The sequence below is a fragment of the Pezoporus wallicus genome, unplaced genomic scaffold (assembly GCF_028554395.1).
Source record: "Pezoporus wallicus isolate ANWC-B61680 ecotype Strahan unplaced genomic scaffold, APGP_CSIRO_Pwel_v1 scaffold_11491, whole genome shotgun sequence".
Classification (NCBI taxonomy): domain Eukaryota; kingdom Metazoa; phylum Chordata; class Aves; order Psittaciformes; family Psittacidae; genus Pezoporus; species Pezoporus wallicus.
Genome location: NW_026642649.1, coordinates 11,908,785 through 11,929,447, shown reverse-complemented (window position 1 = coordinate 11,929,447; position 20,663 = coordinate 11,908,785). Strand labels below are relative to the sequence as shown.

The 20,663-nt window shown below is 38.3% G+C and overlaps 1 protein-coding gene across 4 annotated transcripts in view; it reads right to left on the bottom strand.

Moving 5' to 3' along the window:
• Nucleotides 1-6,521: 6,521 nt before the first annotated feature.
• Nucleotides 6,522-20,663, bottom strand: part of GOLGA4 (golgin A4) — a 54,709-nt gene continuing 40,567 nt past the window's right edge. For 2 of the 4 annotated variants that reach the window (XM_057431606.1, XM_057431609.1), the window contains 10 exons: nt 19,982-20,103; nt 18,821-18,951; nt 17,688-17,801; nt 16,440-16,460; nt 16,173-16,241; nt 15,360-15,435; nt 13,907-14,010; nt 10,051-10,137; nt 9,279-9,342; nt 6,522-7,268 (listed from right to left, as the gene is read on the bottom strand). In XM_057431606.1, the coding sequence (XP_057287589.1) occupies nt 9,313-9,342; nt 10,051-10,137; nt 13,907-14,010; nt 15,360-15,435; nt 16,173-16,241; nt 16,440-16,460; nt 17,688-17,801; nt 18,821-18,951; nt 19,982-20,103 (754 nt within the window). In that variant the 3' untranslated portion in view covers nt 6,522-7,268; nt 9,279-9,312. The remainder of the gene's footprint in view (nt 7,269-9,278; nt 9,343-10,050; nt 10,138-13,906; nt 14,011-15,359; nt 15,436-16,172; nt 16,242-16,439; nt 16,461-17,687; nt 17,802-18,820; nt 18,952-19,981; nt 20,104-20,663) is intronic. The other 2 variants (XM_057431607.1, XM_057431608.1) reach the window with 2 other exon arrangements.

The following is a 20,663-nucleotide window of genomic DNA, read 5'->3' as shown; positions in this document are numbered from 1 at the left end:
ACAAACCTGGGACCAGGCTGGTTTAGCTGCTCACGATGTGCATGGAATCAGGTGAGATGTTTAATTACTTCCCTGACACACAGTAAATTAGTCCAGGCATCCCAGTGTGATACATTGAACAAACTATGCCCACAATTATTTGACAGGAGCAGTGACATGAGAAGCAAGCAAAGTTTAATTGTCACCTTGTCAAAAGGGCATGAACTGAAGTTATTTTTACCTCCTCTTGTCCACCGAGTTTATTTGGTTCCCTAACTACAGCATGCCATTACTGCAGCCACAAAGGGCTTTCTGAAAACCACCAGGATCCTGCTGAAGGATGCCTATAACAATATATAAATTGGCTTCTATTTTCAGTCAATATTAGAGCTTATCTAAGGTAAACGCTAATTCCTGGTTCCCTATAGTCAGCATCCCTCCCAGAAATACACACTCTTATTGTCAACCTAAAAATAAGCTGATGACCTCATGCATCTGCCTCTCATGCTCAGTCTCCCCACACTACATAAAACAAGCAGCAGACCCACACTGTCTGAAAGTCACCCTCACCTTCTGCCTGCTTAAAACCTTTTTTCCAAGGATAAACTGATGCACAAGCCCTGGATAGGGTCAGTGCCAAAAGGTGTGAGGTCAAGCCCAGCTCTCCAAGCAGAAAGGCTGTCTCTGATCACTAATCCTCCCCTCCTCCTCTATTATGGTCCCAGGCAAGTCACATAAAATTCCCATCCATTAAAAAACCCCTCCAGATGTAGGTCGGACAGGCCCATAGATAAAGGCACACCACGATTCCCAGGCACTGGGATGGTGGGTTTGTATTTATTGACTGGTTGAATAAGGAGAGCACTGTAAAATAAGCACAACTTCCATTAATACTTTTAGGTAATATGGGGATAACCTTGTCTTAAGGGCAAGTATGGGCAAGCTGTATGTCTTCTGCTCACCTATATTTATAGCAACGTTTTGATTGTTCAAGCCCAGAAATAAGGTCCCATCATGGCAGAACTTGCATAAAACACACAGAAACTGGCTTCACCTCAAAGAGTTTAATACCCTGAAAATCACCACGTCCTGAATATACCATGGGAGGAAAAATCTGCACTTGGCTAAGCTAGACACCTGCTGTACTGATTCTATGGCTGGATCAGGTTTTAATGCAGTGAGTAACAGCACTGGAACGTCGGGGCTGAAGCGTGCAGCGCTTTAAATAACGCACAGATAACACTCATTTAGCTGCAGGGCTTCAAGGTGAGGACAGTTTCTTTCCATGTGGAAACACTCTTCAGGGAAGTCAAAGCTAGAATTCAGTGTGGGAAAGCAAACCATTCCCTCTCTCCAGATATCATCCTACTTTTATTTCATTACCTTAAAGGAAGACCGTAATCTTCCACCTCATCCCTTTTCGCCTCATTTTTGCCACTCACTGATTCACTGTTCTAAAAGGGCAAGTGGAGGGGAAATAACCCCCATTACTTTTAAGACATACTAACTCTGCATATTATAAGTTCTAGATAGCCAGCACAACAACATACCCCCATAAGAACTGCTGGATTGTGTGTGTTTTCTTTTTGTATAGTGTGCAATTTAGTTGCCTCAAGCTTAAAAACCACCTCGGGAGGGCTTTTCCACTGCTAGGCATAGGGAAGTACTGCCCATTTTATTAAGAAATAAAAGAAAGTATTATTTTCAATCCCACAGTTCATTTCCAGAATAATTTGTTGCATCAAAGATGAATTGCATGTATCCATATTATTGGTAGCATCCATAAAGACATACAAATGTGTAAGTGAACCAGAATATCCAGCTACATTTACACAGGATATTCCATTCCGGCAATTCTCATGTGCTGGGGCATGAAATCCCATGGGCAGTGGGGAGGTCTCTGTCTAGACAGCTTGTGCCTGCTCACGATTGATTACTTCTACCCCCTCCACAATGGCTCATCAGCTCCAGGAACAACCGGAGGGTTGATCAGAGACATGGCAAATGTGGTAAACTCAAAACGCCTCCACAAAACCTGTAACGTGGTTAATACTTCTCATCTGATCTGCCATGAGGAATCCTACATCTCAAATAACTTTACTCTGTACTTACTTCTCCGTCCAGATGCTTAGTTTTCCATTTCAAGCTGCTTCTCCAGAGCTTGTGGCTTGAGTGAGAAAGGCTGGCAGGACTCGGCGGTTAAGGAACCACAGAGCATATGTCATCTTGGCTGCACAGGGAGATGCCTGTTCTAAATTTGTCATACTGTTTGTTTGATCATTTTGATTCATTTGTGAAATGATACACTACTGCCTATCCAAGTTAGTAAACTTTTCACTGCTTCCCTTACTCGAAATAAAACTGGATGATGCATAATGCTGCTCAATGCAATGGCTACTTTTCTTGCAGACATCAGCACTGTAGCAAGTAGGAGTCATGGATCTAAATAAGATGGCTAAATACTTTCTTGGACCACTGAAGTTTCCAAAATATAAACAGTGGCAAAGATTACAACATACGCTCTGCTTTCCATCTCTTTTCCTTTCAGTGGAGTTAAATGCAGAAATGCTGGAGATCCTAGCCACCCAGCCACAAGAAGAGCCTGGCACAGCTCAGTAGGCAAAGGCATCTTTGCTGACCCGCTTCAGGATCAGCCCCCTGGGTGTCCTCCAGTCCCTGGACCTGGTTAACCCCCAGGCAGGCCTTGGCCTCCATTTGGATGAGCTACCTGCCAAATCCAAGTGGTTTTGGTTGTGGCAACATGCCTAATTAGAACATAATCACCTCATTCCTCAGCCCATGGCCACCAAGCGCTGACATGACCTGGGCTGCTCTAGAATATGCAACCAAGAGGGGTAAGTGATTTGTCACAGCAGATGTCTGCACCACAAGGGAATCCATCATCATTCACTACCACGATGTGCTAGCACTGTCCTGAGATAGCATGAAATTACCATGGGCTTACTTCCTGGTCCTCTGAAATGTTACAGGGTATTGTCAACTGTAGGCAATTATAGCTGTCACCGGTCTATAATGAAAGAAATCTCTTGAGATGTGCTTAATTTGAGCCAATATGCCTTTAAAGTTACGCTAATACATACAGGAAACTAACTCATCATTAACAGAGGAAAACTACAATCAGTGTAAAGGAGAGCCTGCCTGAGAAAATTAAAGGTGGCAACTCCTACATCAGAGAGACAGCATACAGTAACACAAAACTTACTGCTTTCTTCTGCTCTGGCATCTCTAATGTGCAACATTGTGTATATACAAGACTAGAGTTTAAGAATCCTGTGCTAGCAATGCTTTTGAGGATCAGTGTCTAGAACAGCTACAAGGACTCCTATATAGCTACAGCTGGATATCCCACAAGCTGCCAGTTCCGCTCCTCTTGATTTCCATGATGAATCAGTAATGGCATGGTAAAAGAAAACCATGTTTTCTTAAAAAGCAAATGAAAAAGAAGTTGTTCCATTTAACGAACTTCATAGAGGGGAAACAATATGTTCTGTAGCACACACAGATGGACAGTAAGATTGTATGGAAGAAGTATGAATTGCAAAACGAAACCAATCTTCTCACCATTCATCCTAGCTTTTGGAGAGTCTGGAATCCCCATTTTAGAGGGGAGAAAATGAATGTTAGTATAGCTCACAGAAAAAGGGACTATAAATGGCAGAACTGGAAGTTCAATGGATTTGTAGATCAGAATGTTTTTATAAGAAGTTTGAAATCGCGTGTTGCCAATAAAAAACAGCCTAAGCACTGAAATGGGAATAAAAAATCTGGCATTTTTAATCTAAATTAACACTGTTTAATCCTTAGGACATCAGAGGACACCTGATAAACATTAACGTTCATCTTTATAAATAGACACATTTTTTCCTATGCACATGTGTATGGGTCTATCAGATGTATATCGCATGCAAGACTAGGGGCAAGGTCAACATAAGACAACCCAAGTACACTCTTACAGCAGCATCTTTTACCAGCCCAGTCTGAACGAGCTTGGGTGCCTCTAACCTTTGCTACAAAGGCAGCCAAAACTTTGATACAGCCTTTGGCTTTAGCTACGTGTGTCTAAACAAGGGCATTTTATAATCACAAGTATTTGTGGCCTGGAATATATTAGGTTATAGTCACACTGGCACTACTAGCAGTATTTCATAACGCTCCAACCTAAAAATCCTACTTGAAGTGAAGCTCTCACTAACGTGTTTTCACTCTAACTCATTTCCTTTATTTAAACTCTAAAGCAATGCCTTATTTACATATTCTCTTAGAAAAATAAACCTAGAAGCAGTTAAAACTTCAGTCTGACAAAACTCTTGTGCTTAACACACTTCCCCATTATGTGATTGCTTACAGCTTATATAGAGAAGGAAAAAAAAACAACCTACTTTCAAAATTGAAAGTTTGGGCACTGTTTGTCTGATTTTAGTTAAAAAAAGAAACCAAAGGATAAGTCTATAATCTCCTTTGTGTACTTTAATCAGGTTACTTAAGGGAAAAAATATTATTTATTCCATCCAATGTTGTATGAATATAATACAGACTGTTTCAGTTGGCTCCACTGCACTTCAGTCATGCTTGACAAAGTACAGTCCATAACAAGTGTCTATCATGGAAAGGGAAAAGAACAAATCCAGAAAACGTGAAAAACAGCCCTTTTGTGAGGACAAGAGAACTGAAAGTGATCATAGTGATACTCACTGTCAAAGTAACAGATCCCTGCATTTAATTTCCCAAAGCTCAAGACAACATATACCTTACATGGAAACCTGAAACTCAAAGCTATAATTTAGGTTGCTGTAATGATAGCGATAGCAAAATCCTACAAATCCTAAGCCAGCTATGAGAGGAACATGTTTTTCAGGGCCAGAAGTATCCAAGTGGAGTCTGGTCCAAGCTGCTGCTGTGTCAGGCAGTGCACTGGAGGATGTTGCTCTGCTACCCAACAGAAGCATAGAGGAGATCTTCTAACTGAAAACGCTACAAAGAATATTGGGGGTTTTAAACCCAATTTAATACATTTGATGTCTGGTAAAAGGGAAAAGCTCACACCACTTCCCCTAAAAGACTGAGAACCTACAAATAATCAAAGCAGCATAAAAATTTCTAGCATTAAACAAAAAGTATTATGACTGAATTTATAGCATAAAACTACTGAGCACCTCTGCTCTGGAGACAGGCTGAGAGAGCTGGGCTGGTTCAGTCTGGAGAAGAGAAGGCTCCCAAAACCAAACCAACAGAAACCCAAACCAAACCAAGCCCCAACTGTATCAAACCTCCTACGTGTCATTGGCTTGTACTTATTTTCTGGAGTCATGTACAAATATTAGGCTTTTACTGTGCTCTGGCCTGAGGATAAGCCAACTAAATGGAACATGGAAAACCACTGGATATAGAAAGAGAAATCACAGAATCATAAAATAGTTAGGGTTGGAAAGGATCATCTAGTTCAACCCCCCTGCCATGGGCAGGGACACCTCACACAAAACCGTGCCACCCAATGCTTCGTCCAACCTGGCCTTGAATGGCTGAACCTGACTGATAACATGGGGGAATTATGCAAGAAAAGGCTGAACTTCATCATCAGAGGCAAGTAGTGGGGATACAGCCTTGAAATGCCAACAATGCCAAGGTAATGGCAACCCAACTGCCACATGAAGCTGAGATTATCTAGATAATGTATGAGAAACTATGTATGGAACTAGATGATCTTAAGGTCCTTTCCAACCCTAACTATTCTATGAGTCTATAATTGAAATACAACATTTTGGGTAGCGCCGTTGACAGCTGGAACATAACAACAAATTGCATCTGTCAGTTTGGACCACAGCACACCAGCCAAACCTGTTTCTGCTGTGAGGAGAATCCACTGTTATCCTTGGCTAACAGGAGAACACCCAGGGGAACAGACAGACCATCCCCGTAGCAGGATACATGTTCCAGGCCTGACAGAACCAGCAAGTGACCATTGCTTCCTAGCAGTCTTTAGAAGTGTCTTTCAAATGGGTTGTGTATTTAGAAGGCCTGCTTATGTTCAGATTAGCTATTTAGAGGACTGCTTTTCCTATAAACACTTGTTAAGTTGTATTCACAGAGAACCTTGAATCATGTTGACAAGCTAGCATACACAGTACAGATGACAGTTATTGATACGGAAAGTATCAAAGTAGCTGGAGAACAAGTTAAATTTATCCACACTTGCATATTGCTTCAGAAGATCACAACCTACATGCCAAAATGACCAGAGAAGCATTATTTAAAAGAACAAAAATACATAATCTTAAACTTCTACAAAGTAAAATTCCCTATTGTTTATATTCCTATGCCAGCTCTTCAGCTCAGCACGTCTGTTTCGCAGGTTGTGAACCCTGAAAACCTGAAGGTCTCCACTGACCGCTCATGCCTCAAGGTACTCGAATAGCTCTTCTCACTTCAGCCTGGAATTCATCCTTTCAGCTAAGGATGGCTGAAGCAGGAATAAGAACTGGTGCATCCTTTCAAAAGAAAATCATACTAAAGAGGTTCCAAAATTATACAGTAAATAAATTTTATTCCATCTCAGCTCTTGTCAGATTAGTGCTGTCAACAGTCACAGATCAGCATATGATACAGTTATGTATTAACTATTTACAATTTACAGGAACATACTTTTTTTCTCCAGAAAATATAAGTACAAAAGCTAGGAGTAAACAAATGAGGTACTGCAAGTTGGATTTATTGTAGGCAAAAGCATATAGAAGTGATCCTTAGCTAACAATCATAAGATCAAATTGGGAGAGAGTAGTCATCAAGTGTGCCTAGTTCATCAGGAAAATCACCTCAACCACTACCTATCCAAAATGTATTGCACAGTTCATTCAAAAATTAAAAAAATAAATAGAAGAAACAAACCATTTATTTCAACTCTTAAAAAACACCCAGTAAAGCCTGTATAGAGATACAGTAGTGGGCAGCTCCTTCCTAGGATAAAGTCTTTTCTCTCCTTTAAAAAAATAACTTTTAACACAAAATAGAAGACAGTGTTTAATAGAAGAGAAAAAAAGAGTCATCACCAGATAACCCCTGATTAGCCTTTCTCTTCAAGGCAGTTTTAACCATATTCATGGTCCAAAGGTGGTGCTGAGTTTTGGTTCTTGCTATTCCACTTGTGACCTTGAATAACAGCTTTTCTTCTTGTCCCTTCTCAAGGGATGATAACAGAGATATGAACATATTTCTAAGCAGCAGTGTCATGAGAGAGTCTCATCACAACTTCTTCAATATGGTCGTCGCCATGACTAGAAGAACGGAAAGTTAAAACAAGTGTTACATTATTGAGAGCAACTTAGAAGCACTTAATACTAAAATAATAATGACATTGTTTATTGATAGGAATAGGAGATGGAAGTACTTCAGGTTAGTCAAACTGCCAGATTAACTGATTTCAAGTAATTCCATTCCAGTAGCTGCAAAACAGTTGAGAGACTGTGATGAAACCAAAACAACCTGCAGCAAAACACTCAAGAATCTCACTGGAAACAGTCTACCACATCGCTGCAACTTACTCCAAACCAAGCTGTCCTGTCTGCATAAGGGCTATCATCAAAATGATGAAATAAAATTCAGGGGCTAGCAAAAAGGCCCCTCTATTAGGAAAAGAATGATTGCTTTCATAATGAAGTCAGTATCACCTTAACCTCTAAGTTTTATACATGCAAGAATATCATCCTATTTGCTGGCCATCTACTGACATAAGACAAAAATACTTGAGATAAAATAATAAACTACAATACAATGATGAGGTCTGCAGTTTCAATACACATCAGTATTAACAGATAACTGCTGACATTGAGGTCTGTGATATACTTCAAATATGGCTGAGAATGCCTCAACTTTTTATATACCAGTATTATGAACAGCACGATGAGAATTAAAGTTTCAAACATGCTTTCTGCAACAGTGCTGTAAATAGCTTTGTCCTATCATTACCAACAATTCAATTACGTTCAATAGAGGGCTAGAAAAAACACTTGATTTTGTCAAGAAGTTATCAAGGCCAGGAGGAGGCAGTCAGAACTGTATAGCAATTAAAGTGCAATAAAGTGCATTTGCTATCAGATTGGAAGGTTTAAAAGAATGCAAACTGAAGTGGAAACCATGACTGCCTGCTAAGATGGACAGATTTTTCCCTTTGAAAAAGATACTATTTTGTACTGAAGGCTCTATTTGCATGACTGCAATGGAGGGATATAGCCTGTCAACTGCATTGTGGTAACTGGCATGGAAACAGGCAGAGTTAATCCACTTTGCTCCACTGCAGTCCAAGCTCTGTGTTTCAGCTGACAGACAGCGATAGCTTTACATGCACTGAATCAATTCCTGGCAACTGTGCAAAGCTTTCCTGTTGCAAAGGAGGGAAAAGAAAGTTGGGCTGACTGTATGGAATCCATCTGAAAAGTTTATTATTAAATTATTATTAAATTATTATTTCTGCAGTGCAGAAAGTTTTACCTGTGTACTTCCATTTCCTCTCCACTCCTCTCTCAACTGCTAATGCTCTGTGATTTTTTGGCTTGGCTAGTTTGATACAACCTGCATTTTAGGCCTAAATCAGCTGTTGTTTTCCTGTAACATTACAATCAGTGTTGCAGATTCATAATGAATGTAGCTTAATAAAACCTGAAGAAATGCACAATAAACTGAGAGCATAAAGCTCCCCAAATTGTTCTCCCTAATCTCTCTGCTCTAGCTTCTCTTGATACTAAGCCAAAGCTCCGATTCAGAAAGGTACTGATGTTTAAATGAAATCACACAGGAATTCCTCCAGAGAGCGTATTTCATCACTCTTTAAAATAAGTGATACAGACATTGTCATGTCTGTAAGATATAATAATTCATTTCAAGCAGTACAGTGTATGTTTCCCATAAATCTGACTTGCCTATCCAAAAAAGGAGTTCAGAAAGTGAATAAAGACAAAACAAAGCCAAGTGCAATAAAATTCAGTATTACATATTAATTAATATCTGATTTTTCTTCTACAACCGAGATTTCTGTAGCTCAATCAGCATTTGAAGTTATGCTTATAACTCAGATTAGTTTTGAATCAATATTTACCATTTTCAAACTTGGTTTCGTAAAGCAAAACATGATTAAGAGTGGAACAAAGTTTATCATACGCATACAGAACAGAGAGTTTGATTTTTTTAAACAAAAGCAGGCATGAAACAAAAGCAGAAGAATGAGTCATATCATGCTACAGGTTTCATCTTTAACTAAAACAAGTATGTATTAATTAGGCTTCACTCACCCACATGCTAACTAAGCACAGACTGATGGGATTTTCAGAAGATACCACTGCGAGGTGAGGCAAACTACAAAGCCAGGAAGAAAACAGCTTATTGACTACTTTGTTAATAGTGTAGATAAGAAGTCTGTGGACATCTGCTGCTTAGGATGAGATTGCTGCAGTTAGATCACAGTAACCGCGCAGTAATCGGGTAAGGAGACACATTGAGCTAACGTATGTTTATTGACCTAGGAGTTTGTTAGTTTTCAGAAACCTGTTAATTACATGCCCACTAACAGGGAAAATAATTACTCACAGATACTTAGTACTACACACACTTACTGTTTTCCAGTAATACATTTAACTAGCAATTAGATATTAAAATAGTTTATACACAAAACATCTGTAAGCAAAGATACAGAAACAACCAAGCTTTATGTAAGCACATGTAAGTTGTAGTTCAGAACACTTCTGCTCATGAGATATAAATACTGGATATTTACAAATACCAATATTAAGTGTATTTGTTCTGTTGTACCCACAGCTATCAGAAACATAGTTTAACCAATTATGAGAAATACTAGTTAAGAAAAATACGCTTTTTCCTCACATTTACTATAAACTCAAACCTACAGCTGTAATTTGACATCCACTGAGGAAGAGGGAAGGGGAGAGAAAAGGAGTTCTCTTGAATGAGGACACAGGGAAAAAAGGAGACTTAAAAGAAAGTTTCTAATTCCTTATTCTTGCCACTTAATCTCTTGCATAAACTTGGTTTCCGTCTATAACTTACCAATGGCCGAGCATCTTCTCGTTCTAGGATCTTCTGAGTCTGATCTGCTGGGAACTTCAGCACTGTTGTTATAACCTTGGCCATTGTCTAAAAACAAATAGGTCATCTATAAGCAATTTCACATGCATTACAATGCTTTGTGATATTTTGCATTCATTTCATTTAAGAATACGGAATACTGTTTTGAGTAATGTCAGTGGAAAACATGGTGAAATGAGTAAGGTATAACATATTCTGCATTTGTGTATGCATGACATGTTAACTATGTGAAAACAGTGAAAAGTCTTTCACTTGTCACAAACTCCAGCCACTGTAAGAGGTAAACTCTGGTATCTATGCTTAAATAATATAGTGCATTAATAAGACAGTGTACTGATACAAATACTGCTCCTACCACATTTGTTCTTACTGTGGCCTTTCTGAAAAGCACATTTCAGGTGAGGGGCACCCCGGAGAGTCCTTATGGATTGAGCTACAATCACATCACCCAAATATTTTGTAAAGAAATGAAACCCTGAGAAAGCAGATTCAAATGTCACATGTGGATTGAACTCCAGTTGAGTGAATATTTTTTGAGTATACAGTGAGTATACAGTAGCCCCTTACTTAAATAGCAAACCATTTAGACATCCTCAGTCAGAAGATGCGAGAACAACAAAGCTCTGGTGCAAAGGAGACAACAATTATTTCCATTTTATAAACAGATGAGTGGGAAACTCCAAAAGGCACAAAACAAAGTCCAGGTGACTTCTTACAATAAAGGTCAATAAGAGCTGGAGTGCAGCTCAAGCAGAAGGTGACTGATACAGAAACAGTAACTGCTGCTCTTGAGGAATGTGGATGAGATAAGATTGTTACTTTCAATGTCTACTGTTTATTACCAGTCTCACTTGTGGAATGAAAAAGGAGGCTGAAGCAACAAAGCAGCTGCAGGACAAGAATTACTGCAGCTAGAAGTGACAGGTAAAGCTCTAATTTGCAGCAACTGTTTTAGTATATAACTTAACTACTGATGTAAATCAAAGGAAAGCAAAACAAACAGGGCCCAGTTGAGCACTTTCAGCTAAAAAGGCTCAATATTAACACATTAATAGTTCCTGTAATTAAGAAGTAAGTGCTTCTACTGAAGTTCCCAGATACACAAAGGAATGTGCTCAACACTACAAACTAACATCACACTTTTCTGATTTCTTTTGCCAAAATCCTCATCAGTTATTTAGGACTAAAAGCTAAGCAAGCACCGAGCTTGCAATCTATTCAAACTCATTGTAACAGTGCTAACAAGAAAGCCCTCTCAACAATATTCTACAGGACCAATGGCATGCAAATTTTAAAGAAAAATCTACAAACATTTCAAATACTCCATGAAAGCAGAGATATTTATGTGCCAACTTAAATGTGGGCTAAAACCTTCTTTTCTGAAAACATCCATTTTGTATTTTATCACTAGCAATGACGTGAAATTCTCCAGATTTCTGATGCCACAAGGGACATTTTGAAGCAGAATTATTCAACATTACTCACAGTTGCATAATTAGAAAACAAAGTTAGAAGGATTGCAGAACTTAGGATAGTATGTTAAATATAGGCTCACCTTATCACTCTAACACCCTATTCTACTGTTAAACCCCCTAATAACTCTTAGCATACGAGCACACACACACAAGTTCCTGAGTGCCTGTAATGACCTATAGAAAGACCATCAGCTTCCCCATCCACAACAGCTAGTTCTGCTGTAAGAGATGAGTTTACATTCAGATTTCTTTCTATGAGGCTGATAAATGTCATCTCTGAAAATAGTATTTTACAGTGATACCGATCAGTCCCTTCAATGATTCAAGAACTGCTGGTCAAAGGCAGAACCTTCATTATCAAAGTTTTACCCTTTGTTTTATACCCCTTGTTCTTCTGCAATGTGCTAGAGCATGTCGTGGTACCAGAAAAAGATCTGCATATAAAGATGCATTCCATTACATTCTTCCACTCTTGTAGTTGATATGAACATACACATCTGTTACAGGCAAACAAAACTCAGTTTGATTTTCTGGCTTCAGAACAGACTCCAAACAAGTAGAATGTAGGACTTCTGCAAGACTTAAGGCATAGTGTGCACTACAGCTGGACTGGACAACTGTACACATGTCAGCAGACATTCAGATTTAAAAACTCTCATCATTCTCCCTTACCTTTCTACATCTAAATACCCAAAGGAAAAAAAATGTAGTGCTTTGAAAACTATTTCTGTGGGTTGTTTCTTTAAATACTCTTCAATATCAACATTCAAACAATGCCTTCTCAAGTTATTGTAGGAACCAGATGTCTATCTTTTCTGATTTTCATCTTTTATTTGGGAGCCAGCATGCAGGCAATGTTGTAATGGCAGCTTCTGATTTAAATACAATATAATCTCCAGGAAATACATACACATAAATGCATACATACATGCATGAATGTATTACAGATACTTGTTCATACAGCTTTTAATCAAAACAATTGAAAGAAAGGTAAGAGAGAGACAAAGTCAATTTACTTTAGCACTAATTGTTGCTGTTATTGAAGAAATCAACTGCGAATTTTAGAACATCACCATTAAAAAGAAGGAAAAACCTCATGATTTGTCATCCAAAGTTTTGAGACATGTATAATAATGTTTTGAAGATCAGCAAGAAAGAGCCTTAATGAGTGCAAAAGAGGTTTCAAATCAGGTTTTCTGGAATGCAAATGTGCTACATGCACCAGCTATCTGCAACAGGCATCAGCAGCTGTCTCAAGGTTTGTTTGAAGCCGAAACATTGCTGCCATTTTTAGTATTTGTGCTTGTCTAAGTCCCTCACAATTCAGAATCATAAAATCCAGTAATATACATTTTTTTCTTTCATGATTTCAGTTGTTTGTTATTAGAGAGCCATCCAATGAGCCACAGGCTTGTGAGCAGAAGGCAATGTGATTCTGGGGCATTTGGATCAGGGATTTGTATTTTTAATAAAAAAGGAATTCATATCAAAGTGAAAAATCAGATAAAAAGAGAAAGGAATCCCTCCCGTAAGGAGAAGATGTCCTGCACAGACCAAGTTTTACTCTGTGCAGAGCACAAAGAGAACAGAGCTAATTAACATAGAAAACCTACATAAAACCTTTCTGCTTAATAGCAGTCTCAGTTGAAAGCAGGGCAACAAAGAACGGAAGAACTCCAGGGAGTAGAGAAAAGAAAACAAACAACCCAACAACAACCCCCAACAAAACAAACAGAAAACCACTCATCCGTATAGCATTTATCATCCAAGAAAAATGTTTGTGTTATGAAATACCTCTTTTGAACCTGGTCAATCTCTAAGCATCAGTATTGTTACAAGCTAGTAAAATTCCAACAATTTCACAAGATTGCAGCATATCACAAGAAGCCTACTGTGCAGTTTTTCAGTACTGTTAAGAGTAAATTAATACTATCTAGAGAAGGTATAGAGATTTGGATACCCTATAAAGCATCTTTAAGCAACAATTAAAGATGTATTTCACCATCTTCAGAGCTACTAACAAGCTTACTTAATCCAACTGTTACTTACTATGTTTGTGTCCAGATGACACCAAAAGAGCACTTTTGCTAACACTGTGCATACCAGCTTTCACAATACATTAAACTTGACTGACAACAGCCCTTTTGCTAATAAAACCATACATAAAGGGTTTTGTCTTCATAAGTACACTGGTGAGAGATGTGACAACCCTCCTATCAAATCCCGCATCGCTAATAAACAGCATGTAATGAACCACAAACACATGGTGCTTCAAACCTATACAAGGATGTTAAACTGTATTCTAACCTAAATCACATGTCACTATATACAACTTTGCATACCTTTGTCTCTCGACCCATCATATATTCGAAGAGCACTTTCCTCAAGTATTCAAACTCAGTAGGCTCCCCAAAGAGGGAAACGTCAGTATGGTGAAGGCTTCCATCTGTATAAACAAAAATAAGAGAATATTTATAACGAGTCACTCATATGAATCTAAGTTTCACCAGTGGCATGAAACTGAACAAGAACAAATGCCAGATTCTGCAGCTGGGATGGAGTAACACTGGTTGCAATTCCGAACTGCGAGGAGTGGCTGGAAAGCAGCCCTGCAGAAAGGGGTCTGGGAGTGCTGGTTGGCTCAGCAGGAGGCTCAGCAGGAGTCAGCAGTGTGTGCTCTGGCAGTCAGAGCGCAAACCACATCCTGGGGTGCATCACAGACAGCATGACCAGCCAGTCAAAAGAGGTGATCATTCCACTGTATTTAGCACTAGTGCAGCCTCACCTCCAGTACTGCATGCAGTTCTAGTCCCCACAATTTAAAAAGGATGTGAAGGTCCTTGAATGCTTCCCAAGGCAGGCACCAAAACTGGTGACGGGGCTGTCCTATGAGGAGTGGCTGAGGACACTGGATTTGTCTGGGGAGGAGGAGACTGAGGGACAACCTCATTGCTCCCTACAGCTTCCTGAGGAGCAGAAGTGGAGAAGTTGGTGCTGAACTCTTTGCCCTGGTGCCAAGATGTGTGGGAAGGGGTCAAAGCTAAATCTGTCAGGGGAGGTTTGCACCTGACATGAGGAAACATTTATCAGAAAGATGGTCTGACCCTAGAAGAGGATTCCTGGAGAGGTGCTTGACCAACCAGCTAAAGGGTTGCAAATCTTTTGAAGGTGATCCACTACCCATGGATATTTTTTTGCTCCTTGTACTTATTTTTAGAAATGCCTGAGCTGTCTCCCATGGAAAAACATGCTAAATCAGAACAGTCTAAGAACAACCGTACCTCATCAGAGAGAAAGTCAATCTGGCCCAATGCTCTTGTCCCATAGAGGCCAACCATCAATGTCTAAAGGAGAGCATATTAGCAGTGCAAGTATACTTCTGGGGGTGCGTATAGGCCTCAATGGTTGGGACTGGCCCCCTATGGGACCTCCAACCCCACCAAGTCCTGTCAAGGGACATGTGTATTTAATTAGCCAAGACAAAGTGGTAATTCCTCCTCAGCCACTTTTGAGCACCACGGCCTATACCACTCACCCTGGGGATACAGAAAGCTTAAGAACTCTGATACAGAGCTCTTTTAACTGTATGTCATAAAACCAAATACCAAACAAAATGATGTGTGATTTGCTCATCTGAAATCACACACCAGCTGTATTATAACAGACAAGACAAAATAAGGCTGTCATAAAAATATCATAGGAGTATTTTAAGGAGACTGGCATTTTCACAAATTGTCATAGCAAAGCATATCTTTCAAACAAACAACTTACTTGTGATGAGAACTCTCTACTTACCTCTGTATGGTGTTCCAACTGATGTGACATACATATTCTTCTCATAATTTCTCAACCTGTCTTCTAGTACATTAATCTAAACAGAGAATGGTTAAAATGATAAAAGGTGTTCACAAGAAACTAGAATAAGCATAACTGAAATAATTCGCAGCTAAACATCATCTCTTTTATGAAAGCAAAATACATTTGCTTTTTAAGGAAGGAAAACATTAAAAAACTGTTATTAAAAACTCCTAAACTATTTAAGTAAATGTGTGTACATGTATATATATACATAAGAATATAGAAAATGTTATGCATATATATGTATTTATATACATACACATAAAACATATATACATATATCCACACATATAAACATACACAAAGAAAACATGACAAAAAAGGTACTTATCAAAAAGATTTAGTTTAGAAAAAGAGAAGATCCGTAATTCCTTACAATCATGGAACCCACTAGGTTGGAAAAGACCTTTAAAATCATCAAGTCTAACCGTTACCCAGCACTGTCAAGTCCACCGCTAAACTGTGTCACTAATTTCATAAAGTGCAGTGCTCCATTCTTTACTGTGCATATGTTCTGCAAACTTGTATTATCACAAGCATGTAATGTTTTCATTCTCAGGGGACAAAGTACTTTGAAAAGTGCACAGATCTCCTGAGAGCAAGTACGAGTCAAAACCATTTTACATGCATATTGCTTCCATAGTACCTGCATGGAGATGTGCTACATGATCACCTGAACAAACCTTTTATTGCTGCAAACACAAAGCATCAAAGAAGAATATTTTTCACTTGTTCAAACAGCACCCTTACCTGCTCTTTGAACTCCTGCTCCTTCAGTTTTGAATCATTGACTAGGGTGGTTTTCTGTGCAAGCTGGGCCTGAAAGAACAGATACATGGAAATCACCGAGAAACTGATGAAGATACATCTTGGGTATTTTTTCAATAAACGTTTTTCTCCTTTTAACACACACACACACACACACACACACACACATTTATAAGCAGTATTTCTGCTTTCAAACTGCTGTGACACAGAATTATCTAGGGAGCAAAGTCAATACAATTTAAGACATACCTGAAGCTCTGTTATTGTGACCTAGAAAACAACAAAAAAATTTAGATTAAGATGTATGAAAAATACTGAGTGCATCAAGCACTGGACATGAGTGAAATAAAAAGAAAGAAATATCAATCACCAGGTTCTGATACAATGTGTCACTTAAGAATGAAAAAAATTGAAGTGACCAAATCACACATATAAAGATAACTAGTCCCATAAATCAAGTCTAACCTATCAATATTGACAGTATATAAAGCTCATATTTAAATTCTCTCATTTGATTGCGTAAGACAATTATCATAAATATAACTTCAAGAACTTCGTATTTCCAAATCTTTACAAAAAACATACTGGAGATGAATGATAACTGAATGAGCGTGAAGCACATGCCACAAAACCCTAGCTACTATCAACGCTATTCACAATATTGTATCTTTTTCCTTAGCTCTCCACATTGCATTTGGAAATGTGAACATTTATCTGAAAACAGCTTCAGCTTAAGAGCTTCATGAACTCCGTATCTTGCAAAGACAGCAATGTTTATGAAGCACAGAAACAATTCTATGCTGAAATTTTAATCTTTCAATGTTGCAACTCTAACGAAAATAATGCTTCAGTAGTCATGGGTATAACCCAAAGCTGTAATTTTGCACTGTAAGTCTCTAGTGTCCAATAAGCATACTAATATTCCCATTGCTGCATGTTGTCAAAATGAAAAATTTTGAAGTAAGATTAATATGAATTCTTATCAATGACTCAACACCTCAGATACTTTCCCTCCTCTCAGTATAACAATAACTAGCATCATTTCCATCAAAGAATTCCTCAAAGTAACATGTGGTTTCAGAAAGACAAAGGCATGCACTTGGCCTTCTTTCAATGAAGGCCCCTCTGTCCATAATTGATATATTAAAGGCACTATTTCAGAGTCTTGTGGAATTTGAATTTTAAAAAATTACTCTAAAAATGACCCAATGTGGTTTCCTTTCGTTCTAAGGATCTTCCAGTAAAATCATCATAAAACACACATGTAGAGGGCAACAAAACCCCACCTTAATAATCTCGACATAACTGGGCTTTTTAACATGCCATAACAACACTGCAAGTTCCTAAGAGATTCACTTTTGAAGTTAACATTAAACCAATATAAATATGTGGAAAAGTGAAGGCTAGATAGATAAATTAAGTCCAATTAAGAGCAAACTACAGAATTTTATAAACATTTCACATCTAAAGATATAAAAATGAATAGTGCCAGCTCACTTTTTCATTGCTCCAATGTTCCTCTTCTGCCATCCTTTCTTTGTGTTCCTTCTGCAAGTCTTCTAGCTGCGCCTGCAACTCATGGACTTTTGCTGTCATCTCTTCTTCACGAGCCTTCAAAATACAGGAAAAGAAAATCATTTACACAATGAATCATCTAACCACTCCAATCCTTAACTGCAGGGGACAGAAAGCACTCAAAAAAGGGGCTATGCTATACCCAGAAAGAATATGCTTGAAATTCTGGATATAGTCTAATTACACTACAGGACTACAGGAAAGATAAAGAAACAAACATAGGATCTTAACAGGATTTTACCTTTGACAATTAAGATTAAATAGTTAAGATTACACTTAGTTTTTTTGAATATTACAAAAAAAGAGCTATTTCTACCTGGCACTGAACCAGCATTTGAGTATCAGCCAGCAAGTGTATTACAAGAGAGACTGTGCTTGCTTGTATGACCTTCATGAAAGGAATACATGATGATGCAGAGTTACTTCCTATACTCTGAACATGACAAGGACTCACAAAGATGTTCCTAAAGCAGTTTCAAGCACGGTTTCGGAAACAACTTCCTATTCACAAGTGTGGAGGAGGAAAGAAGCAGTGGCAAGAACAGTAGGAAAGAAATTAACTTTTCCTATATGTTTTATGACAGTGTAAAGAGTATATTTATAGGAGAAAAATATGATGACATAAATCTTAGCAAGTCAATCCACCTATGTGGCACTTGGCAAAACCTAGTATATTTTAGGACAGTCTCCCGTCTAGCCTTTTCTGTGAGAAAACATGTTAGGATGCTTATAAAACAGCATTCTAATTCAAAGTGCATGTCTCCACAGCTGAACCAAACTCAAACTCTAGTTTCCAGCTCAAGGACATAAGGACCTAACCACATAATTTTTACTGAATTATCAGAACTGGGACTTATGTTCATAAACTTTCATGTTCATAAAACACAGAAGCAAACATCTGAATTGCAAGCTAGGTCACCACATGTATCACATGTAATTCAAGAGTTAAGTTCCTTACTAGAAAGGATTACAGTTTTTCTGTCTAGTTGTGCAATGAAAAAAAGGGAAGTGTTATTCTGAAGTAGATGCAGTCATATCATTTTTCAGATAGATACCTCAAGGATTTCTTCATATTTTTTCACTGTCCTTTTTAGATCATCATCTTTTTCAGCAATTTTTTTATGCAACTGTGTTGTCTCTATGTGATGATTTTCTATCAATTCATTTTCTACATCCTGGGCTTTGCCTATAGAATACAAAAGTCAGGCAATACAAAAAAAAAGTATATTAATTTGTTAAATCATGTCACAACAGTATTAAATAAAGAAAACTGACAAGACAACCTATAAGGAAAACCTGCCAAGCAAATTTGTTTTTCCACATTCAGCCATAATTATGCCACTTGATCCTAGTATGAAATTTGTTGTCTGTAGTTTGGTACCCAGAGCAGTTCTTTCTCTCTGATGCTGGAACTTCTCTCTAAAAGTTAACAGGACAACCAATATTTATCAACTAATTCTATTTCCTGCTCTGTCTAGAGAAGTGATTGAACCATCTGCAAATCTTCAGAAATTCCTCACTTATAGGTGTACTTCAAGTAACTGTGGTGTCAAAAGATACTTCCTGCTCACCGCAACCTCTCAGTGTGATGGCAAAAGATGACAGAGAAGAGGACCTGAAATATGCTGCACTCTGGTTCTAGCAACATGGTATAGCAATCAGACCTCATATATAACATCAGTGTTTACAGTGAATGAAGTCTGCAAGACACAGCTAAGAAAATGCAATTCTGATTCTCAGGTGGATCCAAGCTTCTCTAAAAGGCACCTTTTGGTGTCATATGTTCCACAACGGAGTGCTGAAGGTTTGTACTTCTGAAACCAAAGTAATATTACAATGAAAATTTACCAACGTGCTTTCAACTCTAAAGCCTTACTCTCCTTTTTTTCCTTTGTACATATGACAAAAAGATAGGTACCTATGGCTTTCATGGGTAACCCTTTTGCCATGACAGATGCAAACAGAGGTAGTGCTAGATCAAGGATTCATCCTGCAGGGTAAGGAAGAACAGCTACATATTCATTTTCCTAAATGTGCTACAATTAACATTTATATGTTATTTCCTAAGCAAGAGAAGTTCCTTCTCCGAGTTCTTTAGGCAGCCATAAACCATGTGTTGTCTTTATCAGAGTCCCAGATAAAGCCCTTTCCCCAAAGCACCTGAAGATTTGGTTTTCTGGCTATTTTACTGATTACAGTATTAGTATTGCACTTACTGATAGTCTCTTTTACTGCTGTTTCCAATTCTCTCTCTTTCTGAGCCAGCTGAGTGTTGAACTCTCTCATTAACTGCTTTATGGTGGAGTTGTGCTTTAACTCTATGTCTTCTTGTTCACATCTGTAAAAACGTCAAAGAAATACAGTGAGGAAATAAAATGTTCAAGGAGAGTGTGAGACTCGTATATAAACTACAGTTTAAGCAAGGTAGGAGATCTGGGAATTTCTCCAAAGCAATTTTAGAAACGGATGATTTTTAATGATCTCTCTGTGGGACTCACTGAGGCCTTTTGTTCCCCTCCAATTGAATTCACCCAGAGACACAGGTGTTTCACTTAAAAAACAACCCAGAACTGAACCCTTCCAAAAGATACGGAGTTTTTGCTGAGGAAGATGAACTGAAAGTAAAGACTGTGCCATGTAAAAGCAGCATTTTTAGGGAATTCCTTCCTTGAGAAACCATTAGTGCTGAGCAGTTTAGCAAATTTTTGTGCAGTACCTATGAACAATTCTTGACATCATTTGAACATGAAGCTCTCAGTACTGAGTTTTAATAAACTTTCTTTCTTGTTTGAGGAAAATAGAACTGACCATCACCAAAAAAAATCAAAAGCAGTATTGCTTTGCCAAAAGACAAACGGCTTTTTAAACTGATGACTCAGTGTTTTGTGTGTTCATGAA